Below are 27,499 nucleotides of genomic sequence, written 5' to 3'. Positions count from 1 at the left end.
CTTGACCTTCACTGCCTCAATTTCAGCCCCTGTTTCTTGCATTTGACATGGTGAGACTCTCAAAGTCTTCGAACTCAACACGGGTGGAAATGAAATTAGGTTGGTGGCGGAGGCTGAATACCTCAGATCACTCGATTCGACGTCCTCGCCCAAAGTGGAAGGATGATTGGTACCGTCTCCTGGGACCGCGGTGCTCAACGCGACGGCTACTTTACAGTTTTTACAGTTCAGCGTTCTTCTTCAGCGTTGTTCAGATATTTCAGTGTCGTTGGAAACGCAGCGGGCTCGCGCATTAACTCCCGCGAAATTTGAACAAAATTAGTTTTTTAAGCCTCTGCATTTGCATGTACGTTTGCATGTATTTATACCCTCCATCGACGGCAACCCTCCTTATTTGACCTTGTATCAAAGGCTTGCCTTTATTTTCAATTTCCCCCAATCAAATCCGTCCATATCTGCTTGCTTTCTTTGATAAATACTTTGCGATACCTTCTCCTCAAAGTTTGCTCAGCATACATCGATCTCAGTGTTCTTTCTCGAGCTATGCCTTCATCGGGCGTCATGATCACGCGCAAGTTTCGATTTAGCTCTATGTAAGTACTCCCCTGGATCAGATCAAAAACAAATGGGGAAGATTGGATGACTGAACTCGCGATGTTCAATTCTCAGTGTCAACCAGCGTTTTTTTGCTATTACTGCTGTCCTTCACTCGATCGCTTGGATCATCACTCTTATTGCACAATGTATGGCCGAATCAAAATATCACGCTTCACGTTCTTCATCAGGCGATAAATTGGTTGGAACACCCATTGGAGTGGGATGGTTCGGAATCTTTTATCAATTCTTCTTGTTTCTTTGGATCATGACTTGCGTTGGAAGAGATATCGAGCATCAATACACTTCACAGCTTGCGACATTGGTTTCAGTTAATGTGGTGATTGGAGTTCTTTCGTGTAACTTGGGTATTTATGCAAAACAAGAGATTAGTGTGATGATCTTTGGGATTGGATGGTTGGTGTTGAGCGTGATCAACGTGAGTACATCATGATGTCCAACAATGACAAGATCTTATTTCAAGAACCCAAGTCTGAATTCATAAAGCCAGTAAACGATCGCTTATATAATCTGACTTCGTTCGATAGCTAGCTTGGATGGTATATTTTACAGCTCCAGAAAATTCCGCTCTCCTTTCCATGCTCAATCCAGGTTACCAGCGGAAGCAGATCATTCGTTCCAGTATCAATCTACGGCGTTCCGGACTCTATGATGACCCTCCGAATGTGCACAACGTTGTTTTAGGCTATGCACCTGCTAATCAAAGTCGATCGGAAGATGTTGGAGGTCGAGTGGCACCACGGGGCGACATTTCTGTAGACTATTATGACAACAAGATGGCTTCCACTGACGACGGCAGTAGTTATCATCAGACATGCCTTCCCAATTTACAAGGCTCGCGCGTACCAAATCCTATTACCAATGTAGCAAGTTTTGTCCCTACCAGCCAAACTCAGTACACACAAAACCCTGTGCCTCAGCAGCAACCCACACAACTGCCTCAACAACCTCAGCAACAACAAAGATCTTTTGAAGCCCCACAGTCAGTTTACACACCTCAGCCGACCCAACCTCTACGGCCGACCCACTTGCAGCCGCATTCGCAGCCTCCACTACCCTACGGCTCAAATGTAAACAATGTCAATTCCGACAATCGAGGGTTGCCTTCTTGCTCCGTTAACTCAATTGACCAACAATCATCTTCTGAACTATCTTCCAATAACCTGAACCCTCACTCGCCCCCGCTAATTTCACCCATCCCTCCACCAATACCCAACTTTACTCCTCTGACCACAAACCGAATCGGAAGTGCACTGTTCAGCGATGACTCTTGCTTTGCGGGCTTGAGCAGTCCTGTGCAGCAAGATAACTCCAACCAGTCGGTCACCCAATCGCAGACTTCGCAGACTTCGCAGGCGAGCTTTCCTGCTAGGGCTTTGTTCAGCTGTGAGTGCTGTTCGGTCATTCGTGCCTTGTATCATCGTTGTCGAACAACATGACGGCAACGTTTGGTTTCTTTTTATGTAAAAAAACGTGTTAAACTCATTCGCCTTGCGTTTTAACGTTTAGATAAAGCTTCACCAGCCGACCCTCGAGAGTTGAGTATTGAAAAAGGAGAGGTCGTGGAAATACACGATAGCCATGGTATGTGATCGATGCTTTTCTTTACATCTTTACTTACCTTGCTTATAGATTCTGGTTTGATTTCAGGTAAATGGTGGAGAGCTCAGAAAAAGGATGGAACTTCTGGTATTCTACCGTCCAATTATGTTGCTCTCATCTCAGCATGACTTGCATCATTTCTGGTCTCCAAGTGAGTTACTCTCTATATATATCGACAGGCAAGTTTCTGATTGGTCTTTGAATTACAAATATTACAGTCTTACTCATAAGATGATCAACCCCATCAAGTATACCCTCGCCGAAGCCATCCACCAAATATGGAGGCAAACCTCTCTGGATCGGCTCCCTCCTACATCCACTCAGACATTTTCTTGCACATTAAGCTTCACCCATACAAATCTGATGACCAAGCCATTGATGGTATGATTGTATATTATTACTTGTAAAGTGCAAGTCAATCTTGTTTCTCCTCACTCTGAATTACCAATGTTGTTGACTAAAGCTTAGAAAGTCTCTCATGCATGCATAAAGTAAAATTACCTTTTGATCACGTTGCATTTTCCTCAATTTTGCTCATCATATCTTCAGATTTCTTGTTTTTTAATTCTTTCTCTTGATTTTAAATTTCTGTTTACAGTAAATGGAATCTTTCTTGTTCTTGTTAGTCCACTTGTGTCTTGTGAACAGATGACAAGAAAGTCAGACCAGAATGTCAAGCTTTTGAGATTTCAAGAGGGACCTTAGCACTTTTGTGCAATTTGAAATTTGAAATTTGGTGGTCAGGATTGTGACGTCTTAAAAGCTTGATTTTTGAGCTATGGTGAAAGATTCCGAAGATAAGGAAAAACCTGATTGTGTGTTGTGTTCCATCTACTTTATGTTGAGAATTAGCTTGCTCTGGCACCAATTGAAATAGGCATGGTGACCACTAGACTGAGTCAGTGTCATTTTACTAGTATCACTTCAATCCAGTTTCAATCCAATTTCAATCCAATTCCAGTCCAATTTCAATCCAATCTCAGTGTTTGGCCTAGAGTAGAAACAGTGAACCACAATGAACTGAAAAGAGTTTAGCTGCATGTCCCCATATGAAGGTGTCAGAATATCTTCAAGGTTTGAGTGATTGTTAGATAAAACACAATGATCATGGCCAAATATCTGTCTCAGCACCTTCCAAAGACTTCTCTTGCAAAACAGAAATTGACAGGTCTTGAGATAAGACTCATTGACCAACTTGAAAGTTCCCTGACCAATAACCCAATGAAAATCACATGGATAAACATGTGTTAAGGGATGCAAAAGCTGTTATGGTTGAACCTGCTCAACACATCCAGCTACCAAGGAGGGGCAATATTTCAGATCTGCAACAGTCTTCTGCAGGATTTCCAACTGCTGACATGAGTTTACATTATGTACAAATCACAATAACTGGAGACAATTAGTAATGCTGTTGTACATTATCATGCCCCTTCATGGATACCAGGTAAATGATGTTGATTTGAGGCAACTTCATGTAACATATCTTTCTAAGTAGGAGAGACGAATTGACTACAAGCTCAGCAATAGCCTGTACTGCATCATCAAGACATGAAGTGTTGTTTGTAATCCTGAGTCCAAGTTTTTCCAGATCACCAAATTCCCTCAAAAATTCTCTGTCATAATTGTTTCCTGGAAGATTACCACATACTTTTGCCAAAGGATATATTTTGTTGCCCTCTTCATGTCAAGTAGCAAACCTCATAGCTGCTGAAGCCCTCAATGTTACAGTGGATTGATGCTTATAGGAAAGCCTATCAATCTGATGAAGCCACTCTCTATACTTGACACTGCATCATTCAGGTCAGATTCAGAGCTGTTGAAACCTTTCTCAGTATCTCAACAACAGGTTGCATCTGGAAGGAGGTCTATGGAGTCATTCAGGTATAGATCGGTGGTGGCTTGTTGGTATATAAACAGCTGTAGACTGTTTCAATGCGTGTAACAAAAATTGAAAGGTTGCCAAAAGGATTTGAAGCTTACATATTGTTTCTTCCTACTGCGCTCCTGCTATGCAAACTTCTCCAATGTGTCAAACTCAGTCTTGCAATCTTGATCACTTTGCCCAATGAGCCAGCAAGTAACAATACCAAGGTATTGAAAATATGCATGAAGTGTTGTTTGTTCTTTTTAATTACAAATTATATATATATGTGTATTATGATTCTTTGTTGAAAAGGGTTTTCATATATGCACTGCCCTGATTAAACACTCTACCAAATGTAATAATATTTTTTTTGCAATAATTAATGGGCATTCATATCACAATAATTGATTATTCCTAAGAAATGAAAAAATATCCCAATTGGGAGGGTTTTTAATCCTGACAGTGATAATTATAAATAGCACCATCTTGAAAATAGAAGAATGTGCAAGCAACTCACATAAAGTACCGTTCAATCTTCTTGTGTTCCCAGTCATTTCACATCACAACACTTTTCATGCTTTTCAAATTCAGTCCATGATTGTTTTTTTGTTTTTTTTTTATTTGAGTTAGAATGTGATCACATTATTCTCTCTTTGTTAGTGCACAATTTCGCTTTTCTTACCTTGTGGGTAAGAAGCAACAAAGTGTGTGATCACACTTTATTTGTTAGCAAAATGTTCATTTTTGCTCACACTCAATCATACACTTTCTCAATTGTACACTTTCTGTCAGCCCTGAGTACTAAACCATAGTGCCAAAGGCTGACACATAATGATAAGAAAATCATTAAAAACAATAATTACAACTCAGACTCAGTTTCAAGAGTCAAATTACATATGAATCAACATATGTAACATGTGTAAAACCTATGTAAAAGACTGTGGACGTACACAACTTATATATTTCCTGAGATTACATACATTGCAAAACTGTAACATGTATGTGACTAAGCAGAAAGGTTTATACCTATATGTAATAAAAACCTAACCTTGGAACCATAAATTGTGCGCATAGGATGTTCAAACTTCAGACTATAAGAACTCTGAATTTGCAAAATTTGTGAGGATCATCACATTACAATTTAACACTTTTTATTATTCAATAAATCCTCATCACCAACTAGATTATAAGCTTTCAGTAAAGTGAACTTTACTATCTTATTTGTGATTGTTATCTTGATCTTGTGGTTCCCAATTCTCTCCATACTTGTGACTGTTCTTGAACACAGTATTGTCATAGTTGTTGATAACCATTTGTGGAATCGGACTATAAAGGAAGTAGTCCTTAAGTGCTGCTTGATCTGATTGGGATTTGATCAGATCAAGAAACTTTAACCCTGCGTAGTGCCTCTATTAGTTAGAGTTTAAAATACTAAACACTATAAAAGAATTTAGTGTTCTTGATCAATTTATTTCTAGTTAGGAAAATAATTAATTAAGAGAAATCACTGAAGATTTGGTGCGAAGTTTCTACTGAAATAACTAGTAGAAACTTCTGCCAAATGCCCTGAAAAGCCTTTCTTTCAAGGTACTCTAACTGCTGTCTATACTTGTTTGTTACAAGTCTATGGTGGGAGACACCAAAGATAAGGAAAAGCCCAAAGAATCTTGAAAACTTATGCCAGCCCGCAATTCTCAATTTGGTGAGAAGCCAAGGGCAATTGTAAGATCACCTCATCCAAAGCTTCTCAAAAGTAGCTTTTTAGAATGTTTCATCAAACATTACAAGAGCTATGCAAGCTGGGGTATCTTACATGTCAAGCTCATCTCTCTGAATCATAAAACTAAAGGCACAACCATGTTTCTCAGAAAAACTGGATTAAACCCCCAGGCCCTTGTTAAGTCTTATTTTCAGGCACTTAATTTCCCTGTCCCAGTCGTTTCCCATAACCCTCCCCTTGCTAAATCCATAACATAATCACAAACCAGGTTTGCTTGCAAAACTCAACAACGAGTTGCAGGCCTTGGTACATATCTCAGATTTGGAATGTGATCATCCTTCTGATGTAGTGAGTATTTTTATGTATGTTCTTGTCTCTTTTCTTTTGGTCCATGTTTCTGGAATACTGATCTATTGTGCATTTGATCAGCATCCAGTCCCAAGTGACCAATGTTCTTTATCTCACAAGAGGATAAAGGGCTAGAGGCTGAATTCTTTCCTCCTGGAAGTGAGGCCAAAAGACAAATTTCATTTGTTGCTCAATCTTTGTACGTCTTTCTTTTCTTTGTTGCTCTGATCACGTTTAACTGATCTCATGTTATTCTCAATATCAGACAATTACCTCCATCCGTTGACTGTTGCATATTGATGTCTACCTTTACCATTCTCACGCCGCATTATTCCAAAAAGTTTCTGCTTCCGCTTAGAGAGATCATTAGGGAAGAAGACCAAAATGCTCAAGTCACCCTGTTGGGGTATCTGAAACAACTTTGCCCAGTTGAGTGGGACAACTTTGTACGAGATACAAAAATATTGCCCAAGGAGGCTAATTTATTCCCATCTTATGCATTTAACACAAGTTCAAGCAATGGAAAGGTCAAGAAGAAGAAGACAGATGATATTCTGTTTTATACCATTGATTTCAAGTCTGCTGCACCCGAATACACTTTTCGAACTTGAACTTGGGCATCTCTTCGCGCTCAGACCTTTTGTTGAACGGTATCCGGGTTCATGAACTACTCCAAAGCCATCAAGCCCCTTTATTGAGTCAAAAATGTCAAGATTGTACAACTCTACAGTGACAATACAGACAAGTCAGAACGCAGATTGGAGCCAGTGGCAAGGCAAAAGTTTAGATCTGTGGTCTTTATGCGATGATACTCCAAATTCAGCAAGGAGAGAATCAAGAACATTGAGTTTTCACTGAGAGCTTCTCATGATCTTGTCATTGCGTGTCTAGACAAAGACAAGCAATGTAAAGAAGGAGGAGAGACTCAAATTTACTCTGCGCTCATCAACAATCACTCGGAGATCTTACCCAATGGCCGAAGACTTCCCAAGACCAAAGTGTAGTTGCCTGGTAATCCAATTCTGGGTGACGGAGAATCTGATAATCAAAACCACACCATCATCTTCCATGGTGGAGAACATATTCAGTTGATCCATGCCAATCAGGATAATTATCTCGAAGAACATCTCAAGATTTGTAACATGCTTGGAGAATCTGAAGAATTCTATAATCACCGTACTCATAGACTGGTGCAAAAGAATTCATCAAGTTTCCTGTTGCAATTGTTGGAGCAAGAGAATACATTTTCTCAGAAAACATTGGTGTCTTTGGTGATGGTCCAGCTGGAAAAGAACAAATGCTTGGTACACTCGCTGCTGAATCAATATTGTTCATCATTCATCGGGGGAAAGTTACATTATGTACATTCAGATTTCTTTAATGCAATCTTTATGACCTACTTGAGGAGACGTTTCAAAGGCTAAAAAAGGTTTACATCTCTCTGAAGATATTTACGCAGGTATGAATGCGTTTGGTAGAGCGGGGGGGGAATTAGGCATACAGAACATTATCAATGTGGTAAAGGTTGAGATTCAGGTTTTAGAACAATTTTGGATTTGCAAACTAAGAGTGGTACTGGTATCATGTATGGGAGAACAAATATTGGCGAGAGGCTATTATTACTTGGGAACCCAATTATCTCTTGATTGACTTCTTACATCTCATTGTGCTCATCCTGGATTTCACATGAGCAACGTCCTTGTAAGTCCTATCTCTTGTCTCCTTTGATATTCTCGTATGCAGCAAGTTGACATGTAGTCTTTACCCAACCAGATCATCTTTGCTGTTCAACGTTTCATGTTCACAATGGCATTCCTATGTACATCAAATCCTTCCCTGACAACTTGTAAATACAATTCAGAAGGCCAATTCATTGGTTTGCCTGGTTGTTATAGCTTTGTTCCCACATACAATTGGATCAAGCAATGTATTGTGTCTATCTTTATCATTTTCTTGATTGGTAAGTCATTCATGCGCAGGAACCACTCTCAAGTTGATACTTACACTGCAACGTTTTATAGCATTCCTACCACTGTTCTTGCAAGAGTTGACTGAACAAGGATTGCAATCATGATCCGACTTGGAAAACGACTAGGATACTTATCACCTGTCTTTGAGGTCTTTAGTACTCAGATTCAATCTCATGCCTTGTTGACCAACATGGCATTTGGTGGAGCGCAATATAATGCAACTGGACATGGATTTGCGACCACACAAATCTCATTTGCAATTATCTACTCATGTTTTGCAGGACCAAGTATATATCTTGGTATCTATCTTGGGATGTGAACCTTGTGCCTTTTGTTATATGTCACCATGGGTCTCTGGATTTCATCGATTCCATCGATTCTATTGATTCTATACTTTTGGATATCCGTCCTGGAACTTTGGTTGGCTCCTTTCATCTTCAACCCTCATTAATTCAGTTTTATAGAATTTATCATTGATTATTGAGAGTTCTTGAGGTGGATGTGTAAAGGAAATGGTCGATCACATGAAAATTCTTGGATTGGATACTGTCAATCATCTAGAACTCAAATCACTGGATTCAAGAAGAAAAGATTGGGTACACCTTCTGAGAAGCTTTTCACCAACATTCCTAGACCGGGGTGGAAAGTGATCTTGTTACATATCAGAAATCTTTGCTCCTATGGCTTTGACCACAATCTTATTGTTTGCTGACATGTGAGCCGTCTTCTAAATTCCGCTCTTATCATTTGAGATTCATGCACTGATTCTACTTATATACTCTTTCCTTGGGTTTGTGAAATCCTTTAGTTATCCACCAGTGAATGCATTACTCCAGTTGGCAATTGCTTCTTTGGGCCCAGTAGTCTTCAATGCTACGGTCTTGCAGCACTGTTTGTACACAGGGGCAAAAATTGATGCTCACAACTATGTGAGTGTTGAAATGTTCCTGTTTTGTTCCCATTTGTTTCCCATTTGTTTCCAATTTGTTTCCCTTTTCTTTCTGCTTGTCAGCTGATTACGTGATCATCAGGAACTGAGCAGACAAACTAAGCCTTCCTCAGCCTTTATTCCTGAGCAAAGAAGTCTGAGGAAGGGCTGATCCTGAGCGGCATTCCCTGGTTCAATAAGTTCCAAGGAATGCCACTAATGTATAGCTTAGGGGCTGAGCTGACCTGAGTATTCCCTTAGCTAAGTTTCTGAAGCATCCCCCGGACGGATCAAAGAGCCCCAAGCTTGCCTCAAGCTTCATGGCTCTGGAATGAAGCCTGAGGCCCGTCTGCTTGTTCAACTGAGCTGCTCAGCTATTCCTCAGGGGCATTCCTGAGATCAGAAGGCCCCGGAGGAACTCACTGCTCATTGGCTGAGGGGCATTCCTAGCCGGATCAGAAGGATCCAAAGGATGTCATTGAGTATTGGCTGAGGGGCTGCTCAGTTGATCTCAGCCCCTCAGTGTGAAAAACTTTATCCGGGGATATCACTGAGGATTAGCTGAGCAACTGAGATAAACTGAGCAGATGGGATGGCACTTTTATCAGGCTTCATTCCTTAGCAAGGAAGTTGTAAGGTGGAGTTGCAGTTCTCCACCTTCACTGGATTTAGTCTAGGCACAAGCTCACGAAGAGCGAGGATTATTCTAATACCCTTGTTTGAATTACTAATCCAGCCGATAGTCAGAATCAAAGAAACAAAATAAGAGAAATAGAGAGATTCAGAAATAACAAGATAGAGAACCTTGAGAGAAAAAAGAAGAATCCAAAAGGGTGGATGTTTGATATCTAAATACTCAGTAGTACACTCTAAACCCATACCCATGATCACATCTGTAACATCCTCCCTTACACCCTCCCCACCTAAAAATCCTCTAACTCCTCAACCCCTCCATAAACTCCACACATCAATCAAAAACCACCAAACATAAAAACAAAACCTAAGACATCTTGTAAGCAAAAGAAAAGAAAGAAAAAAGGAAAAAAAATTCAAGTAACCAAAATAAAATACAATCAAACGTGAAGTAAATCAATAGTAAAAATGAAAAATTGTTTAACCCAGTCGCCAGATTAAGTACATCGTAAATCGTCGTAGTTGAATCATGTCTTTGTAAATCCATATCCATAGCCTGCAATAAAAACCACCAGCCAAATGCGCAATGCTCATATATATGGCCAAGGTAATTTTTTATAAAACAAGAGGTAGAAACCCCACAGGCGGTGCACACGTAAGGAGGAGACTTACTTGCACCATGTAGCTCCTTGCCAAATTCAACTAACCACCACCAACTCGTCCGTTCGGTAAAGCTTGAGTCTCAACCCATGGAAAATATTGTGAGTCAAATCCCCATCACTGAGTTGTAATTGGAAGTCTTGACCCCCATTCAACACTTTTACCACTGGGTAAGGACCATCATACCTTGCACGTAACTTTGCCACCTTCCCACCTACTACCTGAGGACAATGTGAACTCTCAACCAAAACCATATCACCCACCTCAGCACCCAATTTGCCACCTCGTCGTTTGTTGCAATGCACCGCTTGATCTACTCTTGACGCCCACAATTTATCTTGCCACGACACCCACTCATTTTTCCTCAATGTTAACCAATCCTCCACATCGAACCCCACCGCAGATGTTGACTTCCCAATCGGGAACAGGCGTGGTTGCAGACCTAGGAAAAAGCGCATGGGAGATACTCCAGTTGATACATTGATTGACAAATTTATGGTGTATTCAACACTTGGTAACAATTCCAACCACTTGCCTTGTTTGTCTTGAGTCTAGAACCGTAACAATTGTCCTAATGTTTTGTTTGTGCGTTTGGCCCGACCATCAGCTTGAGGATGGTAAGCTGTCGTCAGATTCACTGAAATACCCAGCTGCTGATGTAGTTCTCTCCAAAACCGTGATTGCCAGGTTTTATCACGATCCCCTACCATATCATCGGGTGCCCCAAAAAGAGAGAGCCACTCCTTAAATAACCGACGAGCTGTCCGTTCCGCCGTGTCTTTTTGGTTCGCGGGAATAAGCTTCACAAATCAAGTTAACCGACATGTACATGACAATACCATGTCATACCCGGAAACCTTTGGGAACGGGCCAACAAAGTCAAGTGCGATACTACTCATTGGACGACGAGGAAGATCTGTGGATTGAAGTCTGCCAACAATTTTTGTAGTACGGGCTTTATGATGTTGACATCCGTCGCACTTAGACACATATGATTCTACCTCTTCCGACATCTTCTGCCAATAAAATTCTTCTCGTAATCGTCCAGCAGTCTTCAAAACTCCCAAATGCCCCACCAAAGAATGAGCTGATTCGATTAGGGCACGTCTCAAGGAAGCGTCTGCCGGTATGACTATTCGACCATCCAAAAACATCAACCCATCTTGCCACACACAATTAGACCGTAACGGTAGTACATTTGCTAGCTTCACACAGAATGGGTCGGTCTTATATCCTTTCTTGATGTCGTCTATCATCTGGGCACTAAGATTTGCCTTTGAAGTAATAACGGCTGCTGTCTCTACTCGAGATAATACATCCGCCACAGAATTATCCGCTCCTTGCAAATAAAGGAAATCTAGGTCAAATTGTGAAAGTGTCTCCAGCCACCTCGCCTGTCGTCGGCTTAAATTCCTCTGAGATAACAAGTGAGTCAACGAGTGATGATCTTCAACCCCAGTAACAAAAGCTTCCATTTATTTAATGCACTGATCACCGCGAGTAATTCTTGCTCATGAACGGGATAATTCTTCTCTTCAGCTGTCATTTGCCAACCATCATAGGCTATTGGGCTTGCCGTCTCCCAATCAGCACCCTGAAAAAGCGCTGCACCCAACCCATGACCGCTGGCATCAGTGAAAAGCCAAACTGGTTCATCCGTATCATAGTCTATGTTACGCAGCACCGGAAAAGTAGTGATCATTCTCTTGATGTTATTGAATGCACCTTCCTCTTTTTCCGTCCACTCAAACTTATCTAGCTTTTTATTGCTTGTTAATGGCGTCAACTGTCCCGCATACTTCTCCAGCCCATCCACAAACTTCTTCATCCACTGAATTGTCCCAAGAAACTCTTTTACTTGCTTTGCAGATTTCGGACTCTTCCAGTTGGCTACCTTCTCAACTTTTTCATCATCTGCTCTAATTCCATCTTCACCAATCACATGTCCCAAAAATTTGATTGATCTTTGAAAAATTTTTGTCTTTTTGATACCACAATACAAGTTAGCCGCTCTTAGTCTCTTCAACACTCTACGTAAATGCTCCTCATGCTCCTCTACTGAGTTGGAAAAAACCACAATATCATCTATATATACCACACAAACACAGTTCACCAGGTCCCCCAATGCTTCTTCGCAGCGCCGTTGTTGAGTTGCTGGTGCATTGGTCAGGACCATTGGCATAACAACCCACTCATACAGTCCCCAAGGCGTTTTTATTGCTGTAAGCGGAATGTCCTTCTCATACATAAGTGTCTGAAAGAACGTGTTGATCTGGTCTGATGATGAAAAGATCCTTCCTTGGGCAACAATTCTCACACACTCATCCATGACGGGCAATGGCCCACGGTCTTTTATTGTAAATTTATTCAATCAACAATAATCACAAATTAAGCGTGGCAAATCTGTAGGATCTTTCTTTGGAATTATCATTGAGGGGGAAGTATACTGGCTTTTTGATTTTTGTAACCGTCCAGCCTTGACATGTAGCTCAATCAACTTTTGCCCAGCTGCCAAATGCTTCCGAGGATATCCGTATTGCTTTTCATTGATAACAACATCAGGATCCGTGAGGAATATCCGATGACGTGTAGTGGAAGACTCATCCTGTAATCTTTCAGGGAAAAATTCTGTCTCATCATCTACATCGGTCTCGTTCCGAACATCAGGCAATTCTTCTTGAACTAAGTCTTTGAAATCTTTTAAGATTTTCATTTCACGAATAGAAGAATCATGGGCTTCTTTAGCCTGGGACAATTTTTTTAAAACCGTAGCGACCAACACATCCCTCCTCTTTTTCAGCACCTTTTCATCACTCATCACAACACAAAACTCATACCCATTTCTTGAATGCCTCATCAACTGTGACCCCACTGATACGTCCAAATGATGCTTAGCCAGGAATGGTGTCCGCAGAATAATATTGTACAATCCACCTAAAGGAGCCAACTTCCATGCCGTAGCACCAAAGGTAAAAGAGGGAGTCGTCGATTTGATATTAGCAAACGCAAACTCCGTCAAGGTAAATGGGTTCCGTTCTGTCTTAATAGCCAGATGTACAGTCACGGGCACAGGCAGAGAGTGTCACACAAGGCGTAACTTAGTGGCCATTTGTGTCGACATCAAGTTCGTTCCTGCACCCGTATCAACCAACGCGCGTAATTCCACACCATTCACCATAAATTCAAAAATCAGGGGCTTGGTGTTATCGGGTGAGAGTTCAAATGAACCAGGAGACAGAACACACTCCGCAGCGTCCACAAGGTTGTCATCAGGTGGTCGTTGAAGGCAGGCCAATAATTGCTCATAAGCCAATAAATCTTCACGACCTAAGTCAGGAAATACTCCCACTGCCGCTACGTCTACTTCTTCACCAGCACTGACTGCTGCGAATTCCACTTGGCATTGAGGTGCCTTCGCGGTAGACGTAACCCCTGGACGAGAAGAACCTCCCGCTGGCTTTGCTGGCAGGTACAGTGGGTTCTTTGGGAAATCCGCTGGTACTTGTATGTAAGTCATATTAGCGTCTGCAGTACAACCACCCAACCACTTTGGACATGAAGTCTTACAACGAGGGCATAGCCCCACCAATCACATGTACGCAAGAAAACACGCATTACAAGCAGCTGTTTCTTCTGGTGATAAAGCAGGACGAGTGTTCCCAGTGATGCGTTGAGATGACTGACTCGTTTGAGTCTCCGAGACTACGTGAGAAGATGAGTGAGTTCTATTGCCACCCTTACCCCAACCTTCAATCTCGATTGCATAGTTCCAGGCTGCACAAGCCCGTTGCTCAAACATGGCAAACAAAAACTTGTTCAAAACCGGATTGATGCTAGTCTTGATCAGTTGATCGCGTTGTTGGATTGCTCGAACTAACGACATCAAACCCCCCACTATAGCCCAAGCCAAACTTTCCTCTGAACACTCATCCAACCCCGCCGCTTCCTACAAAACTCAACCTTGTGCACAAAATGTGCTCATATGTTCTCCCGGCTTCATTGATAGATCATGTAATTGTTGTTTAATTTTGTCCAACCAATCCACCGGTAAAACTACTGACTCCATCTCCTTCATGACCGATAACCAAGTGTGACCTTCAAAGCTACCCAATCTTTGGCACCAAGACGCCGCAGGATTGTTACTGAGCAAGAGCAGCAGAATATTGAAGCAATCAGAGTCCAAGATAATACCCTTCACCTTGAAAATTTGTTCGACCTTATGATGCCAGATACGGTAAGCCGAGACATCACCATACTTCCCTTTATATTTGGGGAAATCAGATACTCTGAATCTAACCGGGTCAATAGCACTAACTGTGACCGGCACTACCGCTGCAGGTTGTTGATGATTGAGACTAGCAGTGTTACAAATGGAAGGCACCGAAGTGCAAAAAGGATTACAATTGAAAGGTGTAGAAGTGTACATAGGTTGAGGTGTCACCTCCGGTACCAAAGGCAAAACTAAACGATCGCTAGCACAAGGACTGCCAGATCCCCCCTTGACATCGAGGGGGACCAAGAGCCTCGCAATTGTGTCCCAAATGCGTCCAATCCCATATGCCTTTGTGTGTCCTAGCCTTGGCCAGTGCTTAGGCAAAGATCCCATGATCAGTGAAGATGACCATCTTTGAGCTCTCAGCTTGGGCTGAACTCCTTATTCAATGGAAATTCTGCTCAGAAAACTGGACTCAACTTTGATATTTCACATGGTAAACCTCCATGAACCCATATGTAATGTAAGATCAAACAAGGCTGGCGACAAGGCAGTACCCAAGTCTAATCAAGCAAACAAAGAAGAAGCTGACAATATACCAGACCCTATGGAACAAAGCTTATTAAGAGAAACTATGGGGGTAATAAAAGACCTTGTTCAAAATTGGAAGAGAAATTATGAATTGTGTTACAGTGGAACGGTCCAAAGACTTCTAGGGAGATCTCCTCCACCTTCACCCGACCAGCTTTCTTCTACAAACGTTTCCGGTATCTCGGAGAACAAAAAGCAAAAAATGACAAAAGATCAAAAGAAAGGCAAACATAAAGAAAAGGCTGATGTCACTGAGGAATCAAATGACCTTAAGGCTGTATTTTAAGAGAAGAAGGTGAGATGGAGGAAAGTCAGCTGTTGTATACATAAAGCCAACACCACACTACTCACTTGGAAACATATCGTAAAAGCAGTCTATCGACATGGATTATTTAGAGCTAGAAGACTCCAACGAACACAAGGATGGTCAAAAATCAAAGCAACAAAAGATCGAGGAATCTGACTTTCAGTGGGTTATTGATACTCAACCTACAATCATTTACCTATAAGATGATGCAGATAAGTTGGCTTCTCGGAGACCTCCAGGTACTACTGATCTGTAACTCGACTTATCACCCTTGCTATTCAACAACTCAGTCTCGACATCACATAGAGATAAGGAAGCAAACCAAGATGACGATCAGGACTCTCAATAAAACATCAACAAGCCTTCCAAACCTAGACAAACTAAGTACAATGATGACAATGAATCCGATGGGAGTCAAAGTCAAGATACAAATATTATAGCTTCTTGTTAGTACACTGTGATGGAGAAGCGACCACAAAAAAGTACAGAGACTCATTATGCAGATGATGCATCCAATGATAGTTTGACAGAGGATGAAATGTTAGTAGGATATCCTCAAGGTGAGACTTGTTTGAATCGATCTTCACCCTAACAGTCAACAACCAAATGACGTCGGTGGCAGCCGGCCCTCACCGCTAGCCCTTACTGGAACTCTTCCTGGAAATCCTCCTGGAACCCCACGGTGTGAGAAAGATGTCGCAAGTGCTACTTGACCCGTCAAAAATAATCATATTCCATACTTTCTTACAAAGCAAGGCAAAGAAGAGATCTTGATAACTTATTGACCACAGTCGACTATGGCACAAGAAGCTAGCACACGTAAAGAGGAAACACAACAATTGGCGACTAGCTTCTTGGTCAAGCTGCTGAGCATGCAAACTTAAAAGAGCACTTTCCTAGAAAGCTGGATAGGCAGAGTGTCAGAGAAAGTATGATATATATAATTAGCAAATTGGAGTCTAAGTTAGAGACCTATTACAACCAAGTGTGATGATTTGAAGTCAGTTACAATGGTGGTTGTCGAGGATCACTGCAGGGAACAATTTTGTTTTGTGACTTTTCAGAAAAAAATCATTAGAAGATTTGAGACAAAGTACACCATTGGCTCGATCCAGATGTTGAAGTATCAACTTTGATCTTGATTCAATCTGCATTAGAACCAAAGAGACCTTGAGTTGCCCAGCTTTCTATGGTGAGCCAATCAAATGGTCTGTAGATTTGAGGGAGCATAGCGATGCTGGATGGATCGCTAGGATTGGGTTTGAACTTTTCAAATAGCAAAGGAAAAGGGTTGCTTGGTTGTAGAGTAGTCGTGGGTCGCACAATTGATGGTTTTTGGTTGAGTCCGAATGTTGGTACGATGCGATTGATATTTTGATGGTTAGCGCAGCAGCAGAATCATATGGAGGGATCCAATCTTGAGGTACAAGCCATTTGCTCTTCGAAAGACCAGTGTTATTCCATGATACATGCCATGAACATCGAGTTCGCCGTGAGTGCCCATGAGAGTAAATGCAAGGTTGGTGATCTTAGCAATTTCCTGATTGATCACAATTTTTTCTTCAGATTTATCATATTGAGTACTTCATTCCTTGCCTTTCCCTTGATCAATATCCATTTCATCGGTGATTGAAGTGGGCACAAGCTCCTTAATGACGATGCATTTGATAACTTTCTTCTTTCGCGCCTGCGGGTGGGCGAGCTTATTAGATCTAGTCGATAAAGTGTTTGAGACACTGCTCAACCAGTCGCTATAGTTGTATATGTTGACTGAAGCGGACATCAATTCAAATACCATGATCACATTGTTTTCTGACCCTACAAAGGAATATATATGTTAATTCAGAGCTCTACCCGCATTAGATAGACACAAACCTCCCTAAAACCTGTTTGATAATAACCTTAAGAAGGCGAGGGTATGAGTGTCGATGCTCATTTGACTTACATATGCAAGTAGTTGAGTCCGTTGAGGGATAGTCCGATAAAAGTGTGCTTTTGATATGATGGGTCTCGAGTTGTCCCGTGCACTACAGTGAAGTATAAAGAAAATAATTGATGAAAGCCGTGATTGATCGCGGCGATTGGTTTCTCGGTTAGCCAATGGTCCGGCAGGAGAACCGTGATGAGGCACCGAGCCGGAGGGAGATGTCATTGAAGGTATGACACAAGGGTTATGTGTGTGTATGTACGGGTTCACCGTCCCAGCAACTGAGACTCGGCCTTGGACCTCTCAATATCCCTATGTTCCCTAAAGTTTGGAGGAATAGCTGAACGTACAGGGCTGTTCATTAAAACTTATTGAGCTAAGCCGGTGGAACCATGCATATCTGAGCTGCTCAGATGAAAATTGATTGCAATGCAGGCTGGAGACAACTGCGAGACTCTGACCCACCTCGACGTCAAGAGGGGATCTGGCGGTCCTTGTGTAGGTTGTGCTCGTGGCGGGATGGCAGTGTCTTGAGAGCCAGATTCCCCCAAGAAATTGCAAGGGGTAACAGGACGTGAGTGCAAAACCTGTGGACCGTAAACCATCCTCACGAACTCGCGTAAAAGGCCACACAGCTCATTGATCTCACTACGCATAGCAGTAGTCTCAGCGTGCACTTGAGTTAACGAAATAGGCTGATGTTGTTCATCGGCGGGTCCTTGGGTCAGGTCATGTTGTCCCGGTAGAACGCTCCCCGTCGCCGTATCGTCCGTCATGGCAAAAGAGACACCTGGATTAAAGTCTCCCGGAAAACTCCTGCGTATCGGGTGAGGGAGAGTTGCGTGAGGGCGGACAGGAGATAGTGTCAAGATCTGATCGAGGTCAATGGAGGATGAGAGAGCCGTCGTCCCAGATAACGCAGGGGATCCCAAAAGCGGTGTTGTCGCAGAGATCAGCGGTGAGAGCTGATTAGCAATTGGCGACCAAACAGCGGGCGAGGGTCTTAGAGCTTGCACACCCTCCCGATTTGGCGGGTTGATAAAATAATCCAAATTCTGAAAAAATAACGACTCGGATCGAACTGGCGGTTGCTGAGACTGTAAGCGTGCAGAGCGCGGGAACAAAATCTGTTCTGGATTAGGTACTGATACTAAATCGGCAGTAGGATTGCTTCGAGTGTGACGAGGCTGATCCAACATCAATTGAATGTGACAAAATCTTCCTTGAATATAAAACTTAAAACGGCACTCCAAAGGGTGCGAGTACACAACTTAAAACGCCAGTAATTGATATTACGGCGAGTGTGCGAAAACTGAATAAGGTTGACAACTGAATTGTCAATTGATTGAAGTCAAATACAAGTATAAGGGGAGAATAAAAAAGTGTAAGGTGGAGTTGCAGTTCTCCACCTTCACTGGATTTAGTCTAGGCGCAAGCTCACAAAGAGCGAGGATTATTCTGATCCCCTTGTTTGAATTACTAATCCAGCCGATAGTCAGAATCAAAGAAACAAAATAAGAGAAATAGAGAGATTCAGAAATAACAAGATAGAGAACCTCCTTGTACCTAATTCAGCCAATAGTCAGAATCAAAGAAACGAAATAAGAGAAATAGAGAGATTCAGAAATAACAAGATAGAGAACCTCGAGAGAAAAAAGAAGAATCCAAAAGGGTGGATGTTTGCACCTGTGTATACTGTAAAGCACCGAGTGTATTGGATGATACACATGTACCTATTATCCTATGTACTTGGAAGCCCCCCCTTTAGAATTTGTTAGAAAGATAGGTGGTCCTATGGTCACCTACAAAAATCTCTAAGGGCCATTTCTCCAAGGGGGGGGCCTTGCCCACCCCCACGCACCCCTACAAGTCTCACTACTCAAGCAAAATATGTTACTACTCAAGTAAATAAATTACTACCCAAGTAAAAAACTTACTACCAGAGTCAAAATTTCACGGCTCACGACAAAATCTCACTACTTGATCAAAAATATTACTACTCAAGCTCAAGATCTTACTACACAAGGCCTAATCTTACTACTTATGTATGCAATCTCACTACTTTGGTAACAATCCTACGACTCCAGCATAAGACCTTACTACCCAAGTTCTAAACTTACTACATAACTCCCCAAATCGCTCCTCAACCTCAAATATTACTACACAAGCCATCATCTTACTACCCAAGTCAAACTCCCAGTATCCAATTCTCAATCACCCACAATGCCAAATCTCACTACCACAACCTCCATATACGCCAGCTGTCCCTCCTGGCATCCATTCATTACACCGACCTTGATTTCCATTGTACACATGCGCCAGGAAGAGTACCAGGAAGAGTACATTATGCCGGTACCTGATAAAATCGAAATTCATCACAAAGATCGCAGGAAGATGGACCATTATGTTGCCGAATTCCCAGCTACGAACCACAGCTATCGTATGCGGATAGGTAACTCACACAAGAAAAGTAGTGCAGTTTCACACTACAAATGCTACCGATCAGGCCATCCACCTAAAGTCTAAGGAACAACAAAATTGGCTCGTATTTGCTGCCCGTTCAAAATGGACACTCAATTCCTTGACCATTCGTCGTCATGGATCCTAATCCATACTCACATTGGTCACAATCACCCGCCCAACCCTAATGTGAAACCTTGGAAGAGGCACATCGATCCCAAAGCTGGACCCATCCTTGCTCCAGGTGTCGTCCTTGACGCCAACATCAAAACAACTACTCAGTCAACAGCCAATGTGACTTCAAAGTAAGCAACTCAACGTTACATCACATCAAATAAAAACACCAGATCAACAAGCAAAAAACTTACATCTAAAACCTTTACGTTCAATAGTCTATCGAAAAAACCTGCCTCCACACCTGAAGGATCTATTTGCAGGTTGATCAACCACCCTGAGCCCCATGTAGAGATACAAACACTTGTAAGTCAACGTTACCCTACTCTAAAATCATCTGCTAGTTGGACTCATCGGACATTCAAGCTCAAATTCAATAACGAAATCTAATTAATATTGTTATGATAATTTCTTATCATCATAGATAACCACCACCACCACGGAATCACTGAAACCAAAAAATAACTTCGAACTGCCTGACGCCAATGCACGGCTTCCTGAAACCCTCCATGTTACTACCGCTACGCCACTGTACTACGACATCAAAGCTGACCTCAAGACGCTTGAGACGTTGGATTCCACCATCTCGAAGCTCAGAGGTGAACTCTGCGCTATGGCCCCACATCGTCGGCAGGCGGTCCTAATGAAGATCCAAACGATCATCAGTAATGAACGCATGGTCAACAATGAACATAAATTACCAATGTCCTTCTTACCTGAACCCCCTGAGCCGGTACGTTGAGAAACCTAACATCTACAAACCGAGATATAAATCTGACCATTTCTTAAAAACGCATAGAATCTTCTTTACAACTTGGTCAATGAAACTCCAATGTCACCTTACATATCACCAGTACCCGCCGATTGGGAAGAACTTTCAGTAAGCCCCAAATAAAGCTATTGGACTGGTAGTAGAAGAATCAATGTGCATTTCTACTGATGATAACATGGTCCGTGTAGGTCAAGAGCCTCATTGAAGACTTCTGTGGACCATCCGAAGCTACAACATCGACGTTCAACTTTGAAGACCTCATAATATCTCAGCCCTCACTTGATGATGCTAACAACCGGCTGAAATCCAAGTTACTATTACCTCCTACTTCACCTCCTACAACAACACTTGAGAACCAAACCAACGAACCACCACTCTCGGAAACACAACATCTGGCTCAAGACATTCATTACCCAAATCAAATTGCTTTATTACAACCTGAAGCATCTGTGACGTCCCCCACCCCGCACCCAGTACCATTGTTAGGAACTTTATTACCACCAACTCCTAGTCCTTGGGTCACACGTAAATGTGCCCGCGAGGCTGCGCTGTTACACAAGCCCAGCGTAATCAATCCAAATCTACGGGCGCTCCTGGCAAAGTACCGGCTTCACTCATGGCTGGAACCCTTTGTTATTGACGTGCAAGAAGTGAAAGCAGATGGCCACTGCGGTTTCCGAGCCATAGCAATCTGCATAGGCGAATCCCAGGACAAATGGCCCAGCATACGTCAAAGGATTGCCGATACAGCAACCAGCATTGATGATGACCGCCTCTTACCCGAGAATTGGGATGATGCCATTACTCGTCTGATCACAAACAAACCCAACGTTCTCACCGACCAACAGCATTGGCTTGGAATGCCCAGTTGGGGTGGGGTGATAGCCACTACATTTGATCGCCCTGTCTTGTACTACGAACCTGACACTTATAGTCAGATGGTTTTTCCCTACTTCACTGCTCACAATCTTAACCCTCCCATTGTTCTGCCTTCGCCGACTGATTTCACAAAACCAAACTTCCCAGCTCCACGTCCCTGTGCAACCTGGCGACAATTTCATAAAAACGAAGCCTCAAGTTGGTTTGATTTGTGGAAACCTCTAATTGAATATCATGCGGATTATTTAAAAGGTCTTAACAAAAGAAGACGCCAAAAAAAAAGATATTTGTATTCACATTGACTGATTGTAAATCGCGCTGTTAAACCCCGACCTTGTACATCGTTTTGTTATTACCATGTTGGTGAAAACTGGTCCTGAAAGTTTCATAGTTGTAGCCACTATGTGTGACAATTTGATTTGAATGAGATCATAACACTAAAGGCACAACCCAGTTTCTCGGCAAAACTGGATTAAACCCCTAAGGCCTCAAGAGGTGGTACACCTAAGTCCCAACCTTTGTGCCTCCTGCTTCTCTGCTGTTTGGTGCTGTTTCCCTTGACCACTCCCTTCAGCCGTAGGCCGACCTGACTTTAACATTTTCAATAATCAAATCTATCAGGTCAATCATCGTATGAGCTTCAGAAGAGTCAGACCTACACAAGCTTCTCGGATTCGCGTCATATTTTGTAACTCACGGTTTGCATTTACCAGATTCTGCAAAAAATGAGGTCCACTGATAGTCCACAGTCCCAATGATCCACTCAAAGAGGACAGCACTACGAGCAAGATGTACTTTTGATGATGATGTGAGTTTGGATAGAATCTTGGTTTATGGTAGATATGTTGACGTGGTAGTTGTTTTCAGCGACTGGCATCATGAGTCAGCGCAAACTTCTCTTTTGTAATTCGGATGCAAATCAGAAAGTAGATCCTCAATTGTCTCTTACTGAAAATCGCTTTCAAAACTCAAACTGATAGCATGAGCCATGTCATTCTCAGACAACAAATCCCGGGAGGATATAATGGAAGTCAGGCGGCTCCACAAGTCAAGTGTTTCAGTTGTAGGCATGCTTGAGCCAGCTAACATTTTCTTCTTTCCAAATAACAGGTCTTCGGTTCGTCTGAAAGATAAGAAAAAGCCTTCATAGGGTCCTATTTTGCGCGTATATTGACAACAGAGAAAGGTACGGCGTATTCTCGGATACGTCTAATGACGAAGTAGCAGATACCTTAAGGTACGGCGTAATCTCGGATACGTCTAATGACGAACTAGAAGATACCTTATGCTTGAGATCCAACATAGAAACAGCCTTCTGTTAGGGTTTTCTTGATTCATTGGTCTTGCATCACTAAAGACCTTTTGATTGCTCATAATTCTGGTTGTCCTCATATATAGCGTCAAATCGGAATCTTACAAGCATAGAGATCTGGCTATCATTATCTTATCTGATATCTGTAGTATTTGATAGAAAAAGTTCGATCGCGCTCAGGCTTAATCTCAAAACTGAAATTTGACAAATTTAAACCAACTTAGGACGACACAAATATGAATGATTTAAATGATAACTTCAAAACAAAAGGAACGATTCCAAAGAAATCAACTTCAATCATTTAATCAATTAATCATAGCTGTGATAAAAAACTGAGAATCTCCGTGTTTCCAGCCTTCAAAAACTCAACATACTCGAACAGCAGGGAAAAGGGCATCAATACCTTGCTGAGCAATGGAATTGACAGCAAAATTGTCAGCTCAAGACAATGTCTGATTACAGCCACCACCGTTTAATGGAAGAATTGGACACCCCATTGGATCTTGACGAGCAATTAGTTGCTGCTTGTTGCTGCTCAGTAAGTCCTCTTCTGTTTGTTAGAAACTGTCCATATGTTGACTTGATTCCCTCAGTAAAAAGATGAAGCTTTTACAGGCAAAGAATCGCCGTACGTAAACCGAATCTGAGCAAGCATCCTTGCTCAGGCTACCATGAACTCTGGTACTGCTTGAAGAGCAGATCGCTTCAGTTTCTACACGGCTAGGATCGGAAGACTTTCAAAATGAGCCTGGTATAACAGGTGAGGTGTCTAAGAGATTAAAACCAATCAAAGAGATTTGCTGAAAAGAACTTATTCTGTTTCACTTCGCCAGATCAACAAGGACAAGTGTTGATAAGGGTTCGACTGGCAAACATCAAGCTTTTGGAGGCTAAGGCAAGAATTGTTGAGACTCAAGGTGTACAGCTTAGGCCAGAGTGAGCATGAGGAACATGCTCTGGCATACTAATTTGGCTTTCATCTTGCTTATTGCAGGATGCCGGAAACACGAACAATATTGAGTTGTGATGAAAGGGAAACAAGAACAGTTTCAAAGAAAATTCAAGACATACAAAACTCAGATCAGCAACTATCTTATCTCATATCCAACATCACATATACAACCTTGTCCACCCATTGACAAACTTCAGGCCCTTCTGATGGATGATCTGTACTGGAGTCTAGGTAATCTGACACTTCCTAATGAGCCATGGGCTAGAGACCTGGCCACGCAACAGGGGATCCGCGAATAGCGTATTTTTCAACGGACAGATGAAGAGCTTCAAAGGGTAGCACGGGAGGTGCGCTGGATGTTATTACGGGCAACTACCATGAAGGACAAGCTTCATGAATTGCACTGTTTGATTGAAAGTGGTGAGTAAATCTATACGTACTCAATGACTGAATGATACTTCATTGATCTACTTTTACCTTCTGAAGCTTGGGATGAATTGAATCTGGAAATGTGTGACCTTGTCAGGTGGATATTTCCCCATAGAAATCTGAGCTCATCAACTTGGGTCAAGTGTTGCCTGGTTCTCAGCTCTCTACACTTGCTGAGTCTGAAGCACTCAAAGTTAGTGATGGCTTGGGGCACTGATGCAGCAAGCTTGGTTCAAGATACGGCTGTTTATATGGTGGGAACCTCAGAATACAATAAGGTATTGCGGCTGGAATGGATTTTGATGGTCGAAGTTGCAAGTGTAGTATGGGAGGGTATGGTGAAGGGTCAAATGATTCTCTCCACCCCATTAGATGAATTAGAGGAGGCAGAGTTGAATGTCCCAATTGCCAAAGAGAACTAAGTGAAGCAATTATCTGCCTTATTAGGGCTTTTTATTAGCCTTCTTATGTGTGTTTTTATCAGTCTTGTTGCTTTGAGATTCTGGATTGCAAGATTGGGTTATATAGTTGATATAGTCATAAACTGTTCTACCGGCTCCAAGCATGTGAATGAAATTGATTGATCAACTCAACAAAATGAATCCATTCATAGCATTGTGGTTGATTTGATATGTCTAATCCTACCTACATCAGATACAAGTATATGGTCCTGAGGTTTAAAATGAATGGTTGATTGAGAGTTGGGTCAAAAGTAGTTGCGCAAGGGTGAAGTCGCAACCAAACAAGTCTGGCCCTGAGTACCCAGATGAGTCGTACAGAGACTTGACTCTACAAGCGAGCAAATACAAGACTCATTTATACGTCCAGACGCATTGATCATATTGTTTCCAAGCTCTGTAAAAGTGACTGTATATGACACCGCGGGAATGATTAAGTTCAAAACCCGATTGAGCGAAGTTGCGGTGTCCGAGTCCGCAACTTTGCTCAATCACGGATCTTGTTCACATCACGTTCACAATTCGTTCACAGGTTTCCCCCGAGCTCTACTGATACTCTGCCTTTGTATGTATTCAAGATCAAATTTCAAATCGTCCTTGATGAGCTCCTTTCTTTGTTGGTTGAGCATCTGGAACATTGAAAAAGATTGACATAAGCACAATTCACTGTCCATGTCTCTAAAAAGATTTGCCATAAACACACAGTGTTGTTTAACATTGTTGGTTAGCGACCCACATGATGGTGATGGGACAATACTTCATGGGGCATGGTGAAAGCACTGAGATGAAAATTGGAAAGATGAATTAGATTAACAACAAATGTCGAAGACTGATGACTTGTCAGACTTTCTGTTGTATGATTGTTACTTAAGATTGCGGAGGGTAACTGGAGGGAAACCTGTGAACGAGATTGGTGATTGAGCAAAGTTGCGGACTCGGACACCGCAACTTCGCTCAATCGGGTTTTGAACTCAATCATTCCCGCGGTGTGAGGATACAATGATGTGAACTTCCTTATCAAATGAATCCAAAGGGTATTCTATGATAACTATTTTTTTTGGATTGAGTGAAAGAACTTGACACATTCAATTCCAAGTTTCAGTATGCCGCTTAAAACTTATTTGGAGCTGCCAAAGCATGATTTGTTCACTTCTCCTGAAATGCTTCATCTTCCTCTGGGTTTGATGCCTTAGAAGGCGATTTTTATGAACTGAATCAATCACTCTGTTGCTTTGATTTCTATTGATTTGTTTACACATAATGATTCATCCTTGAGGGCTAAAATCTCTGTGAAACCTTAGGTGCAGAGCCATGTTGGTCAGGCTCAAAGTTGTGTTCACTGTTTACAATGGCCAACCAAGTTTCACTGCCAACAAGGATGCCTCGGATTAGAAACTCCAAGGTTACCTCGGATGGCAATAGCATTGCATGTGGCGTCCGAGGCAATCTTTGGGGCTAAAGAAACCCTTGGATTAATTCCTTGGGCCCACAGTCCAACAGAATCTATATCCAAGGATACCTCGGTTTTTTTGATCCGAGGTATCTTTGCTGGCAGTGTTGAAGTATGTATTGTTTCAGATTCAGATGAACTGAATGTGACAGATATTTTTCATAACCAAGTTCTATTTCATGGGTTCCAAACTATTCAGCTAGAACTGAGCTGAGTGGATACTTGGATTTCATCACAGCCAACATATTTGCCTCGGAGGCAAAAATTCAAGGAGTCCTCGGATTTTGGATTGTGCCTCCAAGGGAAGCTCCATCCAAGGATTTGATCCAAGGTAACATCAACACTGCCAGCATTAAAGAGGTTCCCTGATGGGAACATGGGTCTTGGGGACCACATTCCCTGTCTGTTACAGTCAAATAGCTTCATGAGTATTTCCCAAGTAGCCATTGTGATATATGTAGTGGAATTTTGGGACACTTGCCTCAGTCAAAACAAAGTTACAGAATGTATTACATATGATTTGCTTATCCATATGAGGAGATGACTGAGCATCCTTATATGTAGCTGATAGGTAAGCATTTACTCAGATGTTTGCACATATGTATGATATGCTTCATGGGTCAGATGTGGGGTGCAAGATAGCTTTATAGACCATTCTACTCTCAATCACATTCCCAACCTAGGCTATTGTCTCACCAAGGAACCTCTTTAATGCTGACAGTGCAAGGGCCAAAATTTCCCTTGGATCGGATCCTCGGGTGTCTTCCTCAGGGGGACCATCCAACAACTCCTCGGACATCTTGTCCCAAGTGAACTATGCGGGCAGTGCATCCCCTTTTGGCTGCTCCTTCATCAGCTTACTTAATTCTCAAGGTTTAAGTGAAGAATTTTGGGTCAACATTGCTTGATTGATTTTGAATAGATTGCATAATTTTGAGCGTGGTATACACATGTGAGCCAAGTATTCCAGCAGATTGACATCTTTGATGTTATAAATGACAACTGCGGCGCCCGCCGCAAAGTTGCTAGTATCATTGATCGCTAGGATCTGATGGTGGAATGTCATTGACCATATTAAACATGTCATAAAATATGCAAAATATCATTTACAGCTGATATTATTGCAACATGATAAAACTTTTGATCATTGCCAAAAGTAATTGAAATGTGAACCTTTTGTTATTTTATTGGCTTCAAAGAATCTAATTACTTTGTACCCAAAGCAAACTTAGTTA

General features: G+C 42.0%; 5 protein-coding genes across 5 annotated transcripts; 4 read left to right on the top strand and 1 right to left on the bottom strand.

Annotated features, from left to right (window-relative positions):
* Window positions 1-862: 862 nt before the first annotated feature.
* On the top strand, window positions 863-2,345 carry MELLADRAFT_90936 (uncharacterized protein; the record flags this gene model as incomplete). The annotated part of the gene is made up of 4 exons (XM_007405255.1): window positions 863-1,033; window positions 1,143-2,001; window positions 2,125-2,199; window positions 2,266-2,345. The coding sequence occupies 4 exons, from the start codon at window positions 863-865 to the stop codon at window positions 2,343-2,345; spliced, it is 1,185 nt and encodes a 394-aa protein (XP_007405317.1).
* A 3,905-nt stretch (window positions 2,346-6,250) lies between these two features.
* Window positions 6,251-7,530, top strand: MELLADRAFT_90935 (family 48 glycosyltransferase; the record flags this gene model as incomplete). The annotated part of the gene is made up of 7 exons (XM_007405256.1): window positions 6,251-6,348; window positions 6,415-6,726; window positions 6,785-6,807; window positions 6,849-6,930; window positions 6,973-7,147; window positions 7,238-7,358; window positions 7,403-7,530. The coding sequence occupies 7 exons, from the start codon at window positions 6,251-6,253 to the stop codon at window positions 7,528-7,530; spliced, it is 939 nt and encodes a 312-aa protein (XP_007405318.1).
* A 305-nt stretch (window positions 7,531-7,835) lies between these two features.
* On the top strand, window positions 7,836-8,831 carry MELLADRAFT_90934 (family 48 glycosyltransferase; the record flags this gene model as incomplete). The annotated part of the gene is made up of 4 exons (XM_007405257.1): window positions 7,836-7,850; window positions 7,908-8,109; window positions 8,245-8,406; window positions 8,605-8,831. 4 exons carry the CDS (start codon window positions 7,836-7,838, stop codon window positions 8,829-8,831), a joined length of 606 nt encoding a protein of 201 aa, XP_007405319.1.
* A 5,464-nt stretch (window positions 8,832-14,295) lies between these two features.
* Window positions 14,296-14,766, bottom strand: MELLADRAFT_102380 (uncharacterized protein; the record flags this gene model as incomplete). Its single annotated transcript, XM_007405001.1, has 1 exon — window positions 14,296-14,766. One exon carries the CDS (start codon window positions 14,764-14,766, stop codon window positions 14,296-14,298), a length of 471 nt encoding a protein of 156 aa, XP_007405063.1.
* A 5,177-nt stretch (window positions 14,767-19,943) lies between these two features.
* On the top strand, window positions 19,944-21,965 carry MELLADRAFT_59596 (uncharacterized protein; the record flags this gene model as incomplete). Its single annotated transcript, XM_007405258.1, has 5 exons — window positions 19,944-20,143; window positions 20,231-20,318; window positions 20,437-20,745; window positions 20,812-20,892; window positions 20,973-21,965. The coding sequence occupies 5 exons, from the start codon at window positions 19,944-19,946 to the stop codon at window positions 21,963-21,965; spliced, it is 1,671 nt and encodes a 556-aa protein (XP_007405320.1).
* Window positions 21,966-27,499: the final 5,534 nt, after the last annotated feature.

The sequence above is a fragment of the Melampsora larici-populina genome (genome assembly GCF_000204055.1).
Source record: "Melampsora larici-populina 98AG31 unplaced genomic scaffold MELLAscaffold_3, whole genome shotgun sequence".
Classification (NCBI taxonomy): Eukaryota; Fungi; Basidiomycota; class Pucciniomycetes; order Pucciniales; family Melampsoraceae; genus Melampsora; species Melampsora laricis-populina.
The sequence above is the reverse complement of the archived record's forward strand: the minus strand, read 5'-3'. Positions and strand labels throughout refer to the sequence as shown.